The sequence below is a fragment of the Chlamydotis macqueenii genome, chromosome 1 (assembly GCF_036417535.1).
Source record: "Chlamydotis macqueenii isolate bChlMac1 chromosome 1, bChlMac1.mat, whole genome shotgun sequence".
NCBI lineage: Eukaryota > Metazoa > Chordata > Aves > Otidiformes > Otididae > Chlamydotis > Chlamydotis macqueenii.
The window spans coordinates 201,815,881-201,831,964 of NC_141556.1; the positions used below are offsets into that span (position 1 = coordinate 201,815,881).

At 38.3% G+C, this 16,084-nt stretch overlaps 1 protein-coding gene across 3 annotated transcripts in view; it reads right to left on the reverse strand.

The window, feature by feature from the left end:
- The window catches only part of CNTN5 (contactin 5), a 674,955-nt gene that overhangs the window by 40,452 nt on the left and 618,419 nt on the right, over window positions 1–16,084 (reverse strand). For all 3 annotated transcript variants that reach the window (XM_086739601.1, XM_086739602.1, XM_086739603.1), the window contains 2 exons: window positions 5,039–5,197; window positions 4,468–4,617 (listed from right to left, as the gene is read on the reverse strand). In XM_086739601.1, the coding sequence (XP_086595727.1) occupies window positions 4,468–4,617; window positions 5,039–5,197 (309 nt within the window). The remainder of the gene's footprint in view (window positions 1–4,467; window positions 4,618–5,038; window positions 5,198–16,084) is intronic.

Sequence of the window (16,084 nt, forward strand, 5' to 3'; positions counted from 1 at the left end):
TTTTCACCTTGTGGACCTGTAAAATATGTATCAAGGCTAGAACTGACAGAAGTGCAGCAGCTGGGTATAAGTTAGATGTGCCAGAAAATTGCGGTATTATCCATTCCAATGAAAGTAGCTATGAAAAGCAATCATGTTAACTAAATATGAGCTAAATAACAAGATTAGGGTTTAATTAGAAAATTAAAGCAAGTGGAAACCTGTTTATTATTCTGTTGATTTCCTTACACCATCCCAAATATTACTTCCATGGATATTTTTAGATAATGGACCAATATAAATGTTGTTACTATCTTGGGGAAGAAGTGATAAAATAAGTGAGGTGTGGGGAGACAAAAAGACTTTAGTCTCCCGTCAAATTAGCTTGTGCCATTACATTACAGATGCCTATTTCCATTTAAGTATAAAACAATGGAAGCAGAATCACACATTTGCTGCCTCTGTGGGTTGTCTACATAGCTATCGTTCAACCTTGTGGATCTCAGCTCTTATCTGAGCATGAGCCACAGTTACTTTCTCTGCTGGGAGACCGATATTTCCAGAGATTCACCCAGTGCAGGGGCAGCCTGCCTCTTTTCACTGGTGGGACACATCTATCGTCACGGGAAAGAGCCAGATTACTCTGCCTGGGTCATGAGTAGAGAGGTTGATGTCATGTTCTTTCTGAAATATAATATCCTTTCACATACAATCCTTTTAAGAATTGAGATCTATTATATTAAAATTGGAGCTCACATTGTATAGAGATTTTCCCTTGAAGCTTTCAGATGAAAAATTAGTAATAGATTCTGAAAAGCAATGGATGATTTGGTACACTAAGATAATAGATATTAATGTGCTAATTTGGAAAAACATATATGAAACCAAATGAAAACAATTACTAGCTTACTTATCTTTTTTAATTTAGCACCTGAAAGCTATACCAAGGATTATAATTCACACAGTCACTGAAAGCTGTTTCAGAGAATAAAGCTAAATAAGATCTGGACTCCAGGAATATCTGGAGATCAGGAAAAAGTGGCTGCCTGAATGAAGCAGATCATGAAGCCTCTGCCACTTCAAGAGTACCATAAAAATTATAAGTAGTATGCTATTTTGCAAAAAATTAGATGTGTAACCAGTTTTTTTTTTGTTTGTTTGTTTGATTGGTTCTTTGTTCAAAGGAGAGTCCATTGTGTTATTGTTCCAACTTTACAACTCTTTGCAGGTTCTAAAAAATTGCAAAGTTATATCTCACTGTAACTCCTGTCTTATCACTCTCTCTCCAGAATAAAGAAATGAGACTGCATCTATCTTTTTTATTAAAAAAAAACCTACAAAACCCAAGCCCATTCACAACTGAAACAGAAACCAAACTTCTTCTGAAAGAAAGGTCTTTTGAAATTGAGGCGATGACAACAGACTTATGTTGCCATACTATGCTAAGCAGGCACACCAAATGAATTCAGCTTCCATTTCTCTGAAGGCTGTAAAGTTGTTCTACTGGCACCTGTCTGGATTTCAATGTCATGCTACAAAACACTCCCTTCTAACATGACATTTGTGCAGATGTAACTCTGGTAGCAAAAAGGTTTTCCTAGCTGGGAAGTTGAAAATGCAAGAAAACATCTAGTGTGGCCTTTTTCCCATTTGAACTAATATATTACTAATTTATTACTCAAGAAGACCTGCATTATTATCAGCCATAGTGCTGTTTTTCAGGAGGAGCCCTGGGTACTGGAGACAGAGGGTACTTGCTACTTGAGTTAAAGACTCTCGTCCTTCTGATGGCAGCAGCAGAGGACTATTAATCAGAAATGTATACCAGTCACCAGGTGAAAATACACTGAACACTGCATGCTTTGTCTATCTCTTTTTTTTGTTTTGTTTTTACGGATAATTATTATGATTTCTCAAATAATTTTTACAGATGTAAACTTGCAATGATTGTCAAAAGGAATATTGAAAATGAATGTGCATGAAAACAACTTTATTCCTAGAGTTTTAGGAATATGTTTTAGTAAATACAGCCTTTGTTTGGCAAACACTGGGAAAGAAGAAGAAGGAATCTAAAATAAACCATGACAACTAGATTAAATGTAACATTTTAAAGCTTGAGATTGTGAAAAAACAGTCCCTCGGAGCTTGAATACATCTAATCAATTAAAATCCTGAACTATTGTTTCAAAAACAAGGAACATATTCATAAATCTGAAAGAACATAATCCCAGGTGTGAAATCTATTACAGGATAAACTTGTTCCAGAATGTTTGTGTCCTCTCTGATATGTAGCACCTGAATAAATAGAGAAGTGATTCAGACATTTGAGTCCAACAGAATTTTCAGTACCAAGGAAATGTGGTACAAAATCAAGGAAAGAATAATGGTGATGAAATAATTATTAAAAAAAAAATCATTTGAGATGAAAGTAGCTCATGTTTTTTACTTCATTTTCCTTTCCTCCTTTTCTCAATGGAACAATGCATCTGAAGGTTCTGCATCTGAATGTTTCTGTCGTAAAGTTATCAAATTTCACACTGTGGGGAGCTTGCAGAAGATGAGGGAGAGTTGGAAAGGAAGCATCTTTCCACATGCATGAATGGGAATCAAATCACTTCAGTGCAGTTGTGTGATTGCACGGCAAAATTTAATATCAGCTAGCAACTACACAGTTATTTAAAGCAAAAAAAAAAAAGTCCTATTACAACTGAAGATAGGTTTGTTCGACTTCATCTGAAATAGTGCATCCAATTTTGGGTGCCACAATGAGAAAGATTTTGATCAACTAGCGCAAGTTCAGGAGATGCCACAGGGATGGTGGGTCTGGAGCACTTGCCCTGTGAGGCGAGGCTGGGGGAGCTGGGCTTGTTAATCCTGGAGGAGAGATGGCTTTGGGGGACCTAATAGCATCCCTCAGTGCCTATAGGAAGGTCACTGAGGAGACAGAGGTGGGCTTTACATAGTGGTGCAAGGTGAGAAGGCAAGAGACAGTGGTCATGAGCTCAAGCAGGGAGAGTTCTGGCTGGAAATATCAAAAGACAAAAATCACAATGAGATTAGTTAACTACTGGCACAGGTTGCCCAGACAGTATGTGCAATCTTCCTCCTTGGAGGTTTTAAAGACTCAACTGGACAAAGCCCTGAGCAGCCTGCTCTGAAGCCAGTTTATCCAGCTTTAAGATAGAGGCTCAATCAGAGAATTCCTAGGATCCCCTCCAGTCCCAGTTATTCAGTTGATTCTGTGGTTCTGTCTAAGAAAATCAGCCTGAACATTTTACTCTAAATGTTTGTGGGTGACATGTACACAGATCGGTGAACTATGGAGCTGAAGCACAAGATTAACATATCTTAAAAAATAAGAATTTTATTTCAGAATAAGAGAGGTGAACACATGTTGGCATTGCCACTTGTAATTATTATAATCTCACTTAACGAGAAGACAGAGTGCAACACAACTGCTGTATTCATCCAGGATATTTACAACTACAAAATCAGTTATACTTCCAAATTCAAGTGGAATCTTTGAATTTGGCACTGTTCTATTCTGTATGATTAATAAACTACTTACAAATTATTCAGCTGAAGAAACATCAAAACAAAATCAAAACTCTCTAGGCCTCCTAAATAACAAAGAAGAATGAAGAATAATCTTAAATTGCTCTGAGATGCAGTTCTCTTCTGAGGCCTTGTTCAACCTCTATCTCTATCACTTTCTGCCTCTTCTAAAGTGTCTCTCTAGCTGCCCAGGGATTTTTAGAATCATAGAATCATAGAATGGTTAGGGTTGGAAGGGACCTTCAAAGGTCATCTAGTCCAACCCCCCTGCAAGGAGCAGGGACATCCCTGACTAGATCAGATTCCCAGTCCTTCTTTATGTCCCTTCATTCTGCCAAAGTTACTGTCAACAATTCCAAACTTTGTGACACCACTACAAATTTCAAGAGACCCAAATAGGATATACAATGTTTTTTCCCGGGCTCTCACAATACCTTCCTAGTCAGAAATATAATGAAATTTCTTTAAATGCACTAACAGTTCATGATAGAGTGTGTATGATGAAGAAACACAGCACAAGGTATTTAAAATTAAGTAGCTTCTCATGGCTCCCCTATTTAGGTGAAAAAAATTCTGTGCACCCTTATGAAGAATAAGGGGGGGAGAGGCTGCTTGGGGGCAGTTGTGTGAAGAGATTGAGAAGCAGCCTACAACCAAAGAGCAGTGGAAGCCTGCCAGAGGTAGGCATCAATAGTTTAAATGTAAGATGTAGAGTAAGGCACCCTGGATGGAATAAGGCAGCAGTGAATGGGTTTATTTGACATTTCTGTAAATTAAGTTATCTTCCTGTAGTTAAAAAAACTGGCTCTCCATTACAAAGAAAATCACCCTGGAACAGTGATGACTGAATACAAAAATGTGTACTAGGGAGAAAATAATAGTTCTATTATTATATTTCCATATTATATATGGAAAATTTTATTCTCTTCTTACCTGCTTCATTGGTTCTGATGACTCGTGATGGTGTACTTGGGTCTCCGGTCCCAATTTTGTTGGTTGCTACAACTCTGAACTCATACTCCACCCAAGGGTTCAGTTCAACAGCCATAGCAGACTCCATGTCACCACTTATTAATTCTGGAACTGCAGACAATAAAGAAATTTATAGGTCACTCAGAAATCTGAAACTCACATGCAGTGTCTCAACGGGAAGTGGACTTTGTGATACAATACAACCATTAGAAACAATAGACATCAAGGATCTGTCAGAAATCACAGCTAGGTTTTTGGCACTGTGGTACTCCTGAAAAGACACAGATTGAAGGATATAGGGGAGAACTTTCTGCTTATTCACAGATGCATCATGGCAGATGTCTTTGTGTTGTCCTTTCAGAGCTGTTGCTAAGTAACGTGAAAGGAATGAAAAAAAAAGAAAAAAAAATCAGTGCCTTCAATTTATCATTGTTCTTTTAAGAGTATCTGTTCCTGCGGTTGCCGGTGGTTATTATTGTGATGAGTACGATTTTTGAACAGTCTACTTGTGCTGTTTGAAAGTTTTTCTCACCTGTTTTTACGGTCTGCCAGCCAAGAGAAAATGGACTGCGTGCTTGCAGGTTGTAGAGGGAGATAGGGCTGTGATTGTCTGCCCCAGGACTCCAGGAGAGTGTTGCTGTGGTGTCTGTAATTTCCTCCACTATTACAACCCCTGGGGGACCAGGAGGACCTAGAAATAAAGTGGAATAATCAAACAGACCACACCATCATGGCAGATGAGCAGCAATAATACAGGAGACGAATTCTGTAGGGACCCAGTGCAGTTCAACATCCATGAAATGCAAGCGTTAAAATGCACACGACTACATCACAGAGATACTTCATCTCCATTATTTCTGCTGGTAAAATGTGTTTGTTTCTGCTCTTTAAATGCTGGGTGGGTGGATATCAATTAACTTGTCAGAGTGACAGCAGACGAACTAGAAATAGAAACAGATTTAAAAAAAAATTCCTTTGTTATAATTGTTCTGAACCTAAAATTAAAGGAAAAAAAAGAGCAACTTTAACAAGCGTCCAGGCTAGACTGAAAACCGCAATCGCGTCTTCTCTTTATGTGAGGCTTGTCAGTAGGAAAGATGAATAGTGATCAAAATGAAGCACAGGTGGATGTGCTTCTTGAAGAAAAATAATATTACTAATAACTGAATCAAGAATATAGCATTCATCCTTTTTCTCAGATTCACTCATTCAGGCAAACCGCCTGGATTACTGTCCTGCTGGAAGTCCATTAACTGTTTGATTGAAACCTATTGAAAACAAAACCAAACCCAAACTCAAATATTTTGAAGGCTCATAATTACTATGGTTCCATTAAAAACAAGCCAAAAAACCACAACAGCTTCTCACTTGAGAAATGAAAGGATTATTTATTCCACTTAGCTGCACCAGATGAGAATATGCTAATCACCATTTGTATAGGCCATGTGGCTGATCCAATAAGTGAGGTCCTGGCAGCAAACATGACTTTGTGAAGAAAAATGTGGCTATAATGTCCTGCTCCCGATTTTCTTCTTTAATTATTCCTGATACTGGTATTACTGATATTTGAAAACATTGACCACTTGCACGTGCTAAACTAAATTGGAGGCAAGGTTCTACTGCTGCAGGATTCTCTTTCACAGCTGTAACCAGATGTTTAGGATACTTCTGTAAAATATGAATATTATTAATATCTAGAATCATTTACGACAAATATGGATTTTCTTGGTATCCAAGACCCTTCTGATTCTTTTCCATCTTCCTGTTGTTGAAGGCTGAAGTTTTGCTTCTGCTCCTACACAGATGGAGGACTGTGAAATCAGAAATACGCTACTGGACACTTTCTCCCAAATGAAACTGCAGGAAGGGTGACGATGGAAACAACTTTATTAGTAAAAAGCAATTGCTACTATCCTTTTGCGGGAGCCCAATGCTGTTTGCATGTGTCATGAGCTGTAGTGGAGCCAGTCCTTTGGATACCTCTGTTCCCAGGAGCTGTGGTGAGTGGTGCAGTCCCACTTGCTGAACTGTCAGAGCTCAGCATCTGCAGATCAGGGTGGTAAGCACGCAGGTCTGGCGCTTCCATTTGAAGTGGTGATTGTAGCCAAGATTTCTCCATTACTGAGCTCAGCATTATTTTATTTTAGGGTGATTTCATGCAACCAAATCCTTAGTACCCGAGTAGAAACAAATTTATCTGAATAACAAAGGGTAAAAATCCCATTAACTGAAATATTTTTAGCTGCTGGGATATTTTGCCATTTGCAGCTGCAAATAGCTTTATATTTCCTCTGACATGCTTTCAACAAAAGCATGTTTACATGAACTATGACAACAGTATGATCAGAGTTCCATAAAACTTCATCTCCACAGTGTCAGAGTGAAAGAGACATTGAATCCTTTAAATGAGAAAACAATTTACATTATTCACTTGCCTCTGTTTGCTTGGCAATGATCTACAAGCAACTAATTTACATTAAAATGTTGGAAATATATGGCATTTAGAAATAATAGCAACAAAAAAAGTTTAGTATTATGGATGTATGATGGAAGAAAATTGTCTGCAGGACACACTGCAGTCCTCTTCACAAGAGCCCCAGGTACAGCTCTAGGCTACAGGAAGAACAATGTTCTCCAGTTCCACGGGTGGTGAGCAGCTTCAGTGCTGGGAGTCTCTCCTCTTCCCTTGCTCTGCCTGCTCAGCAGGCTGCTGCCAGTGCCTTCCACTGAGTCACAAACAGTGCTGGGATAAGATGGTGCCCTCTCTTGGACATCTTGTGACTCTTGGCCTTCCGGAGTCTCATCTTCATTTGCAGTTGAAAGGTCTTTTTTTTCCCTCCTGGAAGAAAATATGGCAGAAATATGTATCCTCTGCACTTCTGCCTTCGTGCCAAGTGTTTGCGGTTCTCTCATGGGAAGCACCAGGTCAGGTCTTCATCTCAGAATAGCAAATCCTGGGGCCAATTTAATAATCGGGTGATCTTCAATCTCCATCATTTATTGTTTCAGGCTATCTGTTGATGTAGGAAAATACTAGTGAAATTTTTATTTGTAGCCATGAGGGAAAGTTTAAAGGAAAGCTGGGATCTTGATACAATCATATGCTTTTACTGGGTTGGAGCCCTAGGCCCAGAATTATATCATGGTCCCAAGCACAAACAAAATTATAGGCAAATATTTTAGTACTTTTCCTCTAAGACAATATTTCTCCCATGCACACTGAATGCTATTAAAGAGTTTATAGCCACTGTATTATAGGCAAAAGAACAAGCATCTTGCTTATATTAAAGGATGTAAAATATATTTATGCAGATGTCTCCTGCTAAATTCTCAATATATTTTGTTGTCAGAGTTCTCTCATGTTTTTTAAACCTATTAAATGCATTCCTAGGCATGACAATGTGTCATTATGCTTTCTGAGATGTGTGCTCTTACACAGTCTGCAGGATGACTGCTAAAAAGCATTTCCATTTCCAACAGCAGGCATTCTTGAAAGCAGATTAATAAGGGACAAAAGCCTCAGTGATGACAAATGTGTGACAGTCAGCCAGGACCTGAGTGAGATGCAGATGTCACTCATTTTTGTAGAAATCTCATTAAATTTTATGCTTGGATGTAATCACTCATGGTGTCAGCCGGGTGGCTAATGCAGAGAGGCTTTTCTCCCAAGGGCTGTGTTATTGTTCAGGATCTCTAAAACAATTTTTTAGTTGAGAATAGCCAATTGAGGAAAAAATGCACAGTCTGCTCAAATGCTTCTCTGGAAACTACACAGAAAATGGCTGGTCATAAACGCACTACAGTGCAGTCGACCTTCATAGAGAAGACATTTGGGGCTGCAAAAGGCTTTTGTGCAGCTCTAGGAGCACTGGAAACTCAGCGTCAAGGATATTAGTCAGTTATCTTATTTCAGAGCAATTCCATAGATTGATACTCCATTTCAGGACATGCATGACTGCATTTTGGCAAACTTGTTTTATGTATCTTTTTATTGTTGAAATGATCGTCCTGAGAGGTCCTTTAGATTACTTGCCATGGTACAAAGTTAATGTGAGAGTTCTTGAAAGACTATTACCAATAATAGCTGTAGTCATTCAGTGAGGCAGTGCCCTTTCCTGTGAATCCCAGAATGTGCGCTGATTTACCTGCTGCCTCACCAGGATAATTCTTACTTTTACCAAACATCTAAGAAGCTTGATATGTCGTGGTTCAAAAAGACAGATTTCTTGACCTGAAGATTTTGCTTTTTGAATGACAAGATGTACTGGTTTGTCATCAAGAAGATGAGAGGTCAAGAAAAAGGGGAAAAGAAAGAGGCAGTAACTGCAGAATAATGGAAAAGGTGCTTGACAAAACAGGAGCTTGACTGTTGTAGCAAAAATCCCTTTTGCTGTGCGCACCTATAGCAGATGTTGTGTTTGCACATGGTGGGGAACAAGCGGATGGAGAGAAAGTTCAATGTATAGTAAATGCAATAGGCACTATGACTTTAGTGGATACATCCATATCCCCAGACCCTCCACAGGTGGTGTACTCGAGAGGTTTCTGTAAGGTAGCTACACAAGGGCCCTGAGCAGATGGAGAAGTTATACACCAACCAGTGGCAGGATAAACAGGGAGGTTAGACTCAAGGGTGGAAAGTAAGAAAAAGAAGACATCGATGTTCCAGCCTGAATAGTCTTGACTCGTGCCAGGGGTGAGGGTCAGGAGAAATCCATGCTGTCCTGCCTGAGAAGGCCTCTGGTGGTATGTATGTTGCGCTCATTTGCCCTGATGAGTTCTCTGCCTTGTACAAACCCGAAAATAGGGGATTTGGGCAAGGCAACCTTGAGAGCTGCTGAGTTTTGTGAGCTCAGATGTCAGACTGCAGTCCAGAAGCTCTGAGCTGGATCTTTGTGTAGTGGGACTTGTGACTTGACACTAAATGTATGGACAGTGCAGGGAACATGAATTCAAATTTCACCTTAGGAGGAAAAGCACCAGTAGCCAATGAATTGCATTGTGAATGATATAACGAGCAGGTCTCAAATAGAGAGAAAGCCTGAGTTTTAGGCGTGCATTTTTCATTGGCATGTCCCGCTGACTACCTTTAGCACTGTAGGGCATCACTTGCCAGCTGTCCCAGTTCTGGGGCAGCACTCCCAGAACTCCATGGGTCTCTTTCAGGCACTGAGTTTATTAATATCATCATCATATCTGATTTGTATTTTTGTACTTGTTTCTATGCAATTTTTTAACTGAAGTTATAGATATGAGTTAAGTTGATGTTTGTAAAAAAGTTTCTTAGAATGAAGGATCTTTTTTAAATTCCCCCCCCCCCAAACTTTTAAAAGATATGAATCTCTTTCCCTTTCACACCATCAAAGATATTATAACAAAGATCTTGTTACAAGATCAGATTGCTGGAAATGTTTTGATCTGGAGTCTGTGTGTTAAAGGGCTGATGCTCCATCTCCAGTAACACACTATTGTACAATATTGTAAATGTTTCAGCTACGTTAATACACTGAAAAAGGCCAAAGCACGGATCTGAACTCTAGCACTGATCCTATGCGCTATTATGTTGTCAGCTAGTCCCTATCATAATTTCAACTCTGTGCAATTATGACTTTCCCAGTCAATGCCTTGGCACAATCTTCTTCACGGGCTGGGGCAGATCCCAACAGGCAGTTTGTCGTGCCCATCCTATTTTGAGAGAGGAGGGGGATTGCAAATGTGGCTGTGTGGATGGGAACTCTGCTGTACCTGCTGGCCTCAGGGAGCAGTTTACTATTATGGACATATTCTGTGAGTCCAATTAATGGGGTCTGTGCTTAGGGCATCTTCCTGGCCTTTGCTACAGCTCAAACGTAATTTCAAGGACCACGAAGAATCTGCTGACCTTGTTTACGTTCCATTTAATAATGTTGTGTTTGATGGCCTTTAAACCCAAGTGCTTGTCTTCAAGTTTTATTGGCAATATCACAACTGAAAGGAGCAGTGTGGTCAGCCTAACCGGCTCTTCCTGCGTTATATTTGCTCCAGGTCAGTGGAGTTCAGAGGAAACATTACTTCTCTAAAAATATATCATGAGAGTGGATTTCTTGCTTAGATTGGTAGTTTTGCCAGTCTACAAGATGAATAGCTTTAACCTCTTTTTTATTTTTAGACCACAAAATGTGTACTCTTAAACCACAGTTTATAGCCACAAAGGCTTTCATCCCTTCACACCACAGGATTGCTCTCTGCTCCATTTCAAGATCTTACAGCTTACAGGTAGCCATTTGATCTTAAAGTTCATTTTACTTACAGTAGGCATGCACGGTGTAGTTCGTTACCTTTCAGTGCACAGTCTTACAATACATGTTATACATTGTAGAAGAAAGCTAATTTTCATCTTATTTTTAAGGAGCGTTCCTACCATGAGTATTTTAATAGTATTTGTATAGTTAAAAGGATTTTAATTAGTTTTGTATATGCTAATAGTTTTCCAATGGTGTACAGCATTGATGCAAGGAATTAAGAAGACTGGACATTATTTTCTTCTTCCTCTAGAAAAGCACAATGTCTATTGATTTCCATAACAACAGAAAACACATTTTGAGCAGGAAAAGTGAAAAGGATAATAAAAGCAAACAACAGTGAACAAACTATTACTAAAATACCCAAATACCCAGAAAATATCTGGCATCTAAATCTACTAAAATCCTTAAGTATAGACAAATGAGATACTGGAAACCAAGTTGACAGTATTAATGCTTAGAGAGCATAGGTGTATTTGTAACAGAGCTGAGACCAATAAATTATTTATTGTTGAGTTTTCCCTAAAACATATTTCATAATATATATAATACATAAAATATGTTTGTATAAATATATAAATATTAAAATTACTAGATGTGCTGAAACAATCTTTTACATGATCATTGATAAATGCAAGGAAACATGCAGAAATAATTTATCTGCATTTTCTTTATTTGACCTCTTTTTGTTACAGAAGATGACACTTTTTGTTAGCACCTCAAATTAAAAATTTGAGCAAACTTATTTGGCTGCTGTGTTGCTGTAGCTCCCTTGCAAAGAGTAAATGGTCTTTTTCTTTGCTATGCTCTCCCAGACTTGATTACCTTGTGGTGTCAAATTTGCTACAGGCTTCAGTTTTTATGCTGTTTACATTGCAGAAAGTCAAACACTGAATAAGTCATTTTGGGATTAGTACCCTTTGCTCCTTTGCAAAACCAGAGATCAGTCTGCACTGTATCTAGAACAAGTAAGTGGAGCAATCTGAAAGAAAGTTTGGAAATTTGGACTTGAGCTGGCTGCTCCGTCGCCTGTTGTAAGGCAGTGTGTAATGCAGCATCCAGCATCTGTCTAAGTAGTTTGCAATCAATGCTACTTACTCTCTTGGGTATAACGTATTGTAAACCAGCTTTGCAAGAATAATTTACAAATAGGATTTAAATGATGGAATTTATTTGACAACTTAAAGTTACTGAACCCAGTAATTTATTATGACAAAAAGCTTTCATTTATTAAATAAATATTTAAATACTGGAGAGTTGCTACTGTTGAGTAGGCACTGAAGCTCTCATAAATGTAAAAAAATCCTTTTACTTCACAACCTTATGTTCCTAACTCAGTCATGATGATCCTAAAAAGTAAAGTGATGTAAGAAAGGGATAACTGAAAAATAATCTACATTGATTATTATGGTGTCACTGTCGTTGCTAACAATATAGAGGTTTATATAGGAAAAATCACTCAGTTCTAAATGTTTGAAGCACTGTCCAATCCACATGAGATAACAGTATCATGGTAAGCTTTGCAGTGATCCTCTAATCTCCAAGAAACTCCCTGGTGTTCTCAGAAACTGCTGCTGAACCAGAGGCACCACCCAGAGCAGGTGAAACAGATCTCTACTCTTAATAAGCTATAGGGACCCCCATGCTGATCTTTGTGAAAGCATGTTTAACTCCTATGTGATGTCCCAAACTCACTATTTTTCTTTGCTGAACTGTACAGGCACTTTTCTAAGCCAACCCTCCAAACTTGCAGAAGAAAGAGCAAGGAATATATAATAAGTAGGACAGTCTTTACTCAAGCTTTTTCTTATTGAAGCCTATGGCAAAACAACACTTCAAATGAGTCTGTTAGAAACTGTGTGTTTCAACAGCAAAGGTATACTTTTTGCCAAAAGTGAATGTAAGAAGTAGGCTTCTGCTCCTAGATATGAGTTCTGCTGGTGTTCTTCAAAACCTCCCTGTCTATGAGTAACTGATTTTGTACTGATAAATTAAATAAACACAAAGTGTTTAAAAAGTAGTTGATTGGACCAATGTAAGGTAATAAAGGTTAGCCCCTTCACACTGTCAACACTTTTTATGACAGAAGTATTCAGTGATTTAAATCTCTCAACATTGAAAAATGCTTGAAGCACAGAATCATGAAGATATCCCTTGTCATTAAAATATAAATGCACAGATTGCTTCAAACTTCTACAGAATAATAGGGAAATAAGAGCATAATAAGACATTTTTGGAAGACAGGCTTTAAAAACAAAATTAACTTACCAAGTAGGCACTGTCTTGAGGAAACTTGACACATTGCTGGCTACAAGATCACCTGAGACATCTGTGAGATGCAAGCCTCCTGGCTGGTACCTGGGTGTTTGGTAGCCACGTTTGTCACTGTATCATCAGTGTCAGAACACAACATGCATATTTACTCTGTATTAGAGCCATCTTCTTTGGTAATATCTTCTTTGTGAAAAATCATTATAGAGACAGCTCAACTACCAGTGTGCCAATGATATATGGAAAACCAGGTAAGCTGAAACATTCTGCTATTGTGCTACTTAATGTTCACTGAAATTTGAAGATCTGGGTGGATAAATAAAGGCTGGTAGCCAGACAAAGCACGTCACATGGGAAAACTATTTTTGGACTGATGTCAAGAATGACATTAACATTCATAAAAATAATGGATCACTTTTGCTTTGTAAATGGCTGATGACTTCATGTGCTGGTGCAAACATTTGCTGACTGTGTAGCAAATATCTATATTCTCCTGTAAACATGCTTGTTTGCATGGCAAACAGCTATTCTGCACATATTTCCCTTGGGTGAGCAAACAACACAAGGCATAAATGAAGTGAAATCCGGCAATGACTTGGGTGTCAAGAATGTAAGTCTATAGCTATGATTTTTGTTGTATTCATTCACTCCAGTAAAACTATTTCTTTGACCATCAGATATACATAATTCTTCTTGCGGGATTTCTCTGAAGCAGCACATTTGTGCGGGCCTGGTGCCAGTATAGTTACCACACTACATGAAAAGCTGTTTCCTCTTCTGGATGCGCTTGAGCTGTATCAGCCTGTCCTGTATGTCTTCTGCTGCTGCTACGGGCACTGATGACTGTCTTCCAGAAAATCTTGCAGTGTTATTTAAGGCTTTACCACTATCTGCCTCATTGCCCTGCTGGAGGGCAAATTCGGTGCAGAGGACACATGTCTGTTATTTAGCTTTCCCCCTTCACACTTCAGTGTATCTGTGTAAGCTGCTGACTGTGGTTCCCCTGAGGACTATGTTCATTTTTTGAGCAGTAGACAACTCAAGAAAAGAAGTAAATATTTGAGTCCTGGATGCACCCTAAATTGTGCCCTACACAGTCAGACTCTCATTTGTTTTGTCTCCTCACTTCTGTGCTCTTGGCTACTCTGTCTTGAAAAGGGAGTTGAACGCACCCTGATCCCACCTAATCTACTGCCTGCAGCTATGGTATGCTCTTGAGGAGAGACAAGTGTGATTCTGACACTGGGTCCGAGACAGCTGAAAAGAGATATCCTACCTCATATGTGAGCATTGCAGTTACTGAACTGAGCTGTAAGCGTTTTGCGTTGCCTCTTCCGCTTTAAATCAATTCTGGCCTTTGAGGTGAATCCTCTCTCTCACCCTCCCCATACTCGGAGAGTAAAGGACCTCTCCAAGGACTTCCACAGAGTCAAGATGTGTATCTGGAGGGGATGGTGGATCTCAGATGGATGAATAAAAGATCATAACTTATTTTTTCAGGTACTTAATAATAAGAACAATGTGTGATGATGAATTACATAGAGTTTTGTAGAACCGTATTTTAGAGAGGAAATACTTTTGCAAGTCAGGTAGCAGCCTACCTGAATATAAACAGGTGATGTCAGGCACATCAGGACAGAAGTCCTCTGAAGGTCACTGTTGACTATCATGAGCCTACTGAAATACTTCTCATTCATAGCCCATGCCAGGATTAAAATACAAGACACCTAAGCTGGAAAGATAATGTACTGCCTGACAGGTCCAGCTGCCAGCAGAACATCTCTTCCTAATGAGATTCACACTGTTGGTAACATTAGAAAAATGAAACAGAAAGGGGAAAATAAATAACTTGTTCTGGAAAAACATCATTTTGGGAGCAGAGAAATTACTAGGGACCACTAAAAAGTTGTTTCTCACTTTAACATACATAATTTAATCACATTTCCAAAGCACTTAGAAAAGTATTTAGGTTTTGTTTTGAGTACTAGGGCTGATGGGACTTGAATCTTGGTTTTGACCAAACATTGTCTAGAGTATCTTTTCATATATAGTTTTGAAGGGTTCCTGAAAGAGATTCACCAGATATAAATCATTATGTAAATAACATTAAACATGTATTCCATTGCAACTTACCTAAAATCAAGAACTGCGAAGGAATTTGAAAATGGTTTGAAAAAATATATAAACCTTTTATAGAAAGTTGCAGAATACAAACTTGCTGCTGTCTTAATTTCCTTTCTTATTCACACACACACATATATGTACACGTTGTAAATTCAGAAATCTTCTTGTAACGTTAATTACCTCCTTAAAAGTAATTAGATTCAAAATAATTGAGATTCACTTGGCACTATTCTTTCTCTGTTCTTCAGATTTTCTTTAGCTGGTGACATTCTTGGAATTTAACTTCTACTGTAAAATGCAGGGCAAAGAAGAACAAGGGCAAAAATAATGACACAATTAATTCCCTGGGCTATATTCCAACAGAGCAGCTAGCAAGTATGATTTCAAAAAAGAGAAATATGTTTTAAGGATAGTCCATGCATTCTCCACAATAAACAATACTGAGATATCGCAATTGCCTGAAAACACAGAGGCGAATGTCTGCCTGTTGAAGATCCGTGTGTTAGTTATGAGCAATAGAAGTTTGCAAAGAGTTTGTTTCTCTTTCCTCCATCTGAAGAGGCTGCAGCAAGGTAGAGCTGTCTTCCAAATCCTTTGTAATAAAGTTCAAGAAAATTATCCTTTGACTTAAAAACAATGCAGCAATTGAACACATAAATCAGCATAAGTTTAGGCAGTTTGCTAATATCAATAATTCTGATATTCATGAATATCTAAAGAAAAGAAAATTAGATTATTTTAATTTAATTAATTTGCTATGTCCAATTTATTTCCTGTAGAAATGGTGTAAGCAGAGTGATTTTTTTAAAATAAAAATTGCAATGATATATTAAAAATACCAGATGAGCCTTATAATATAACTAATTATTGAAATGCTGTTTTATGCTGGTATGATATTATCA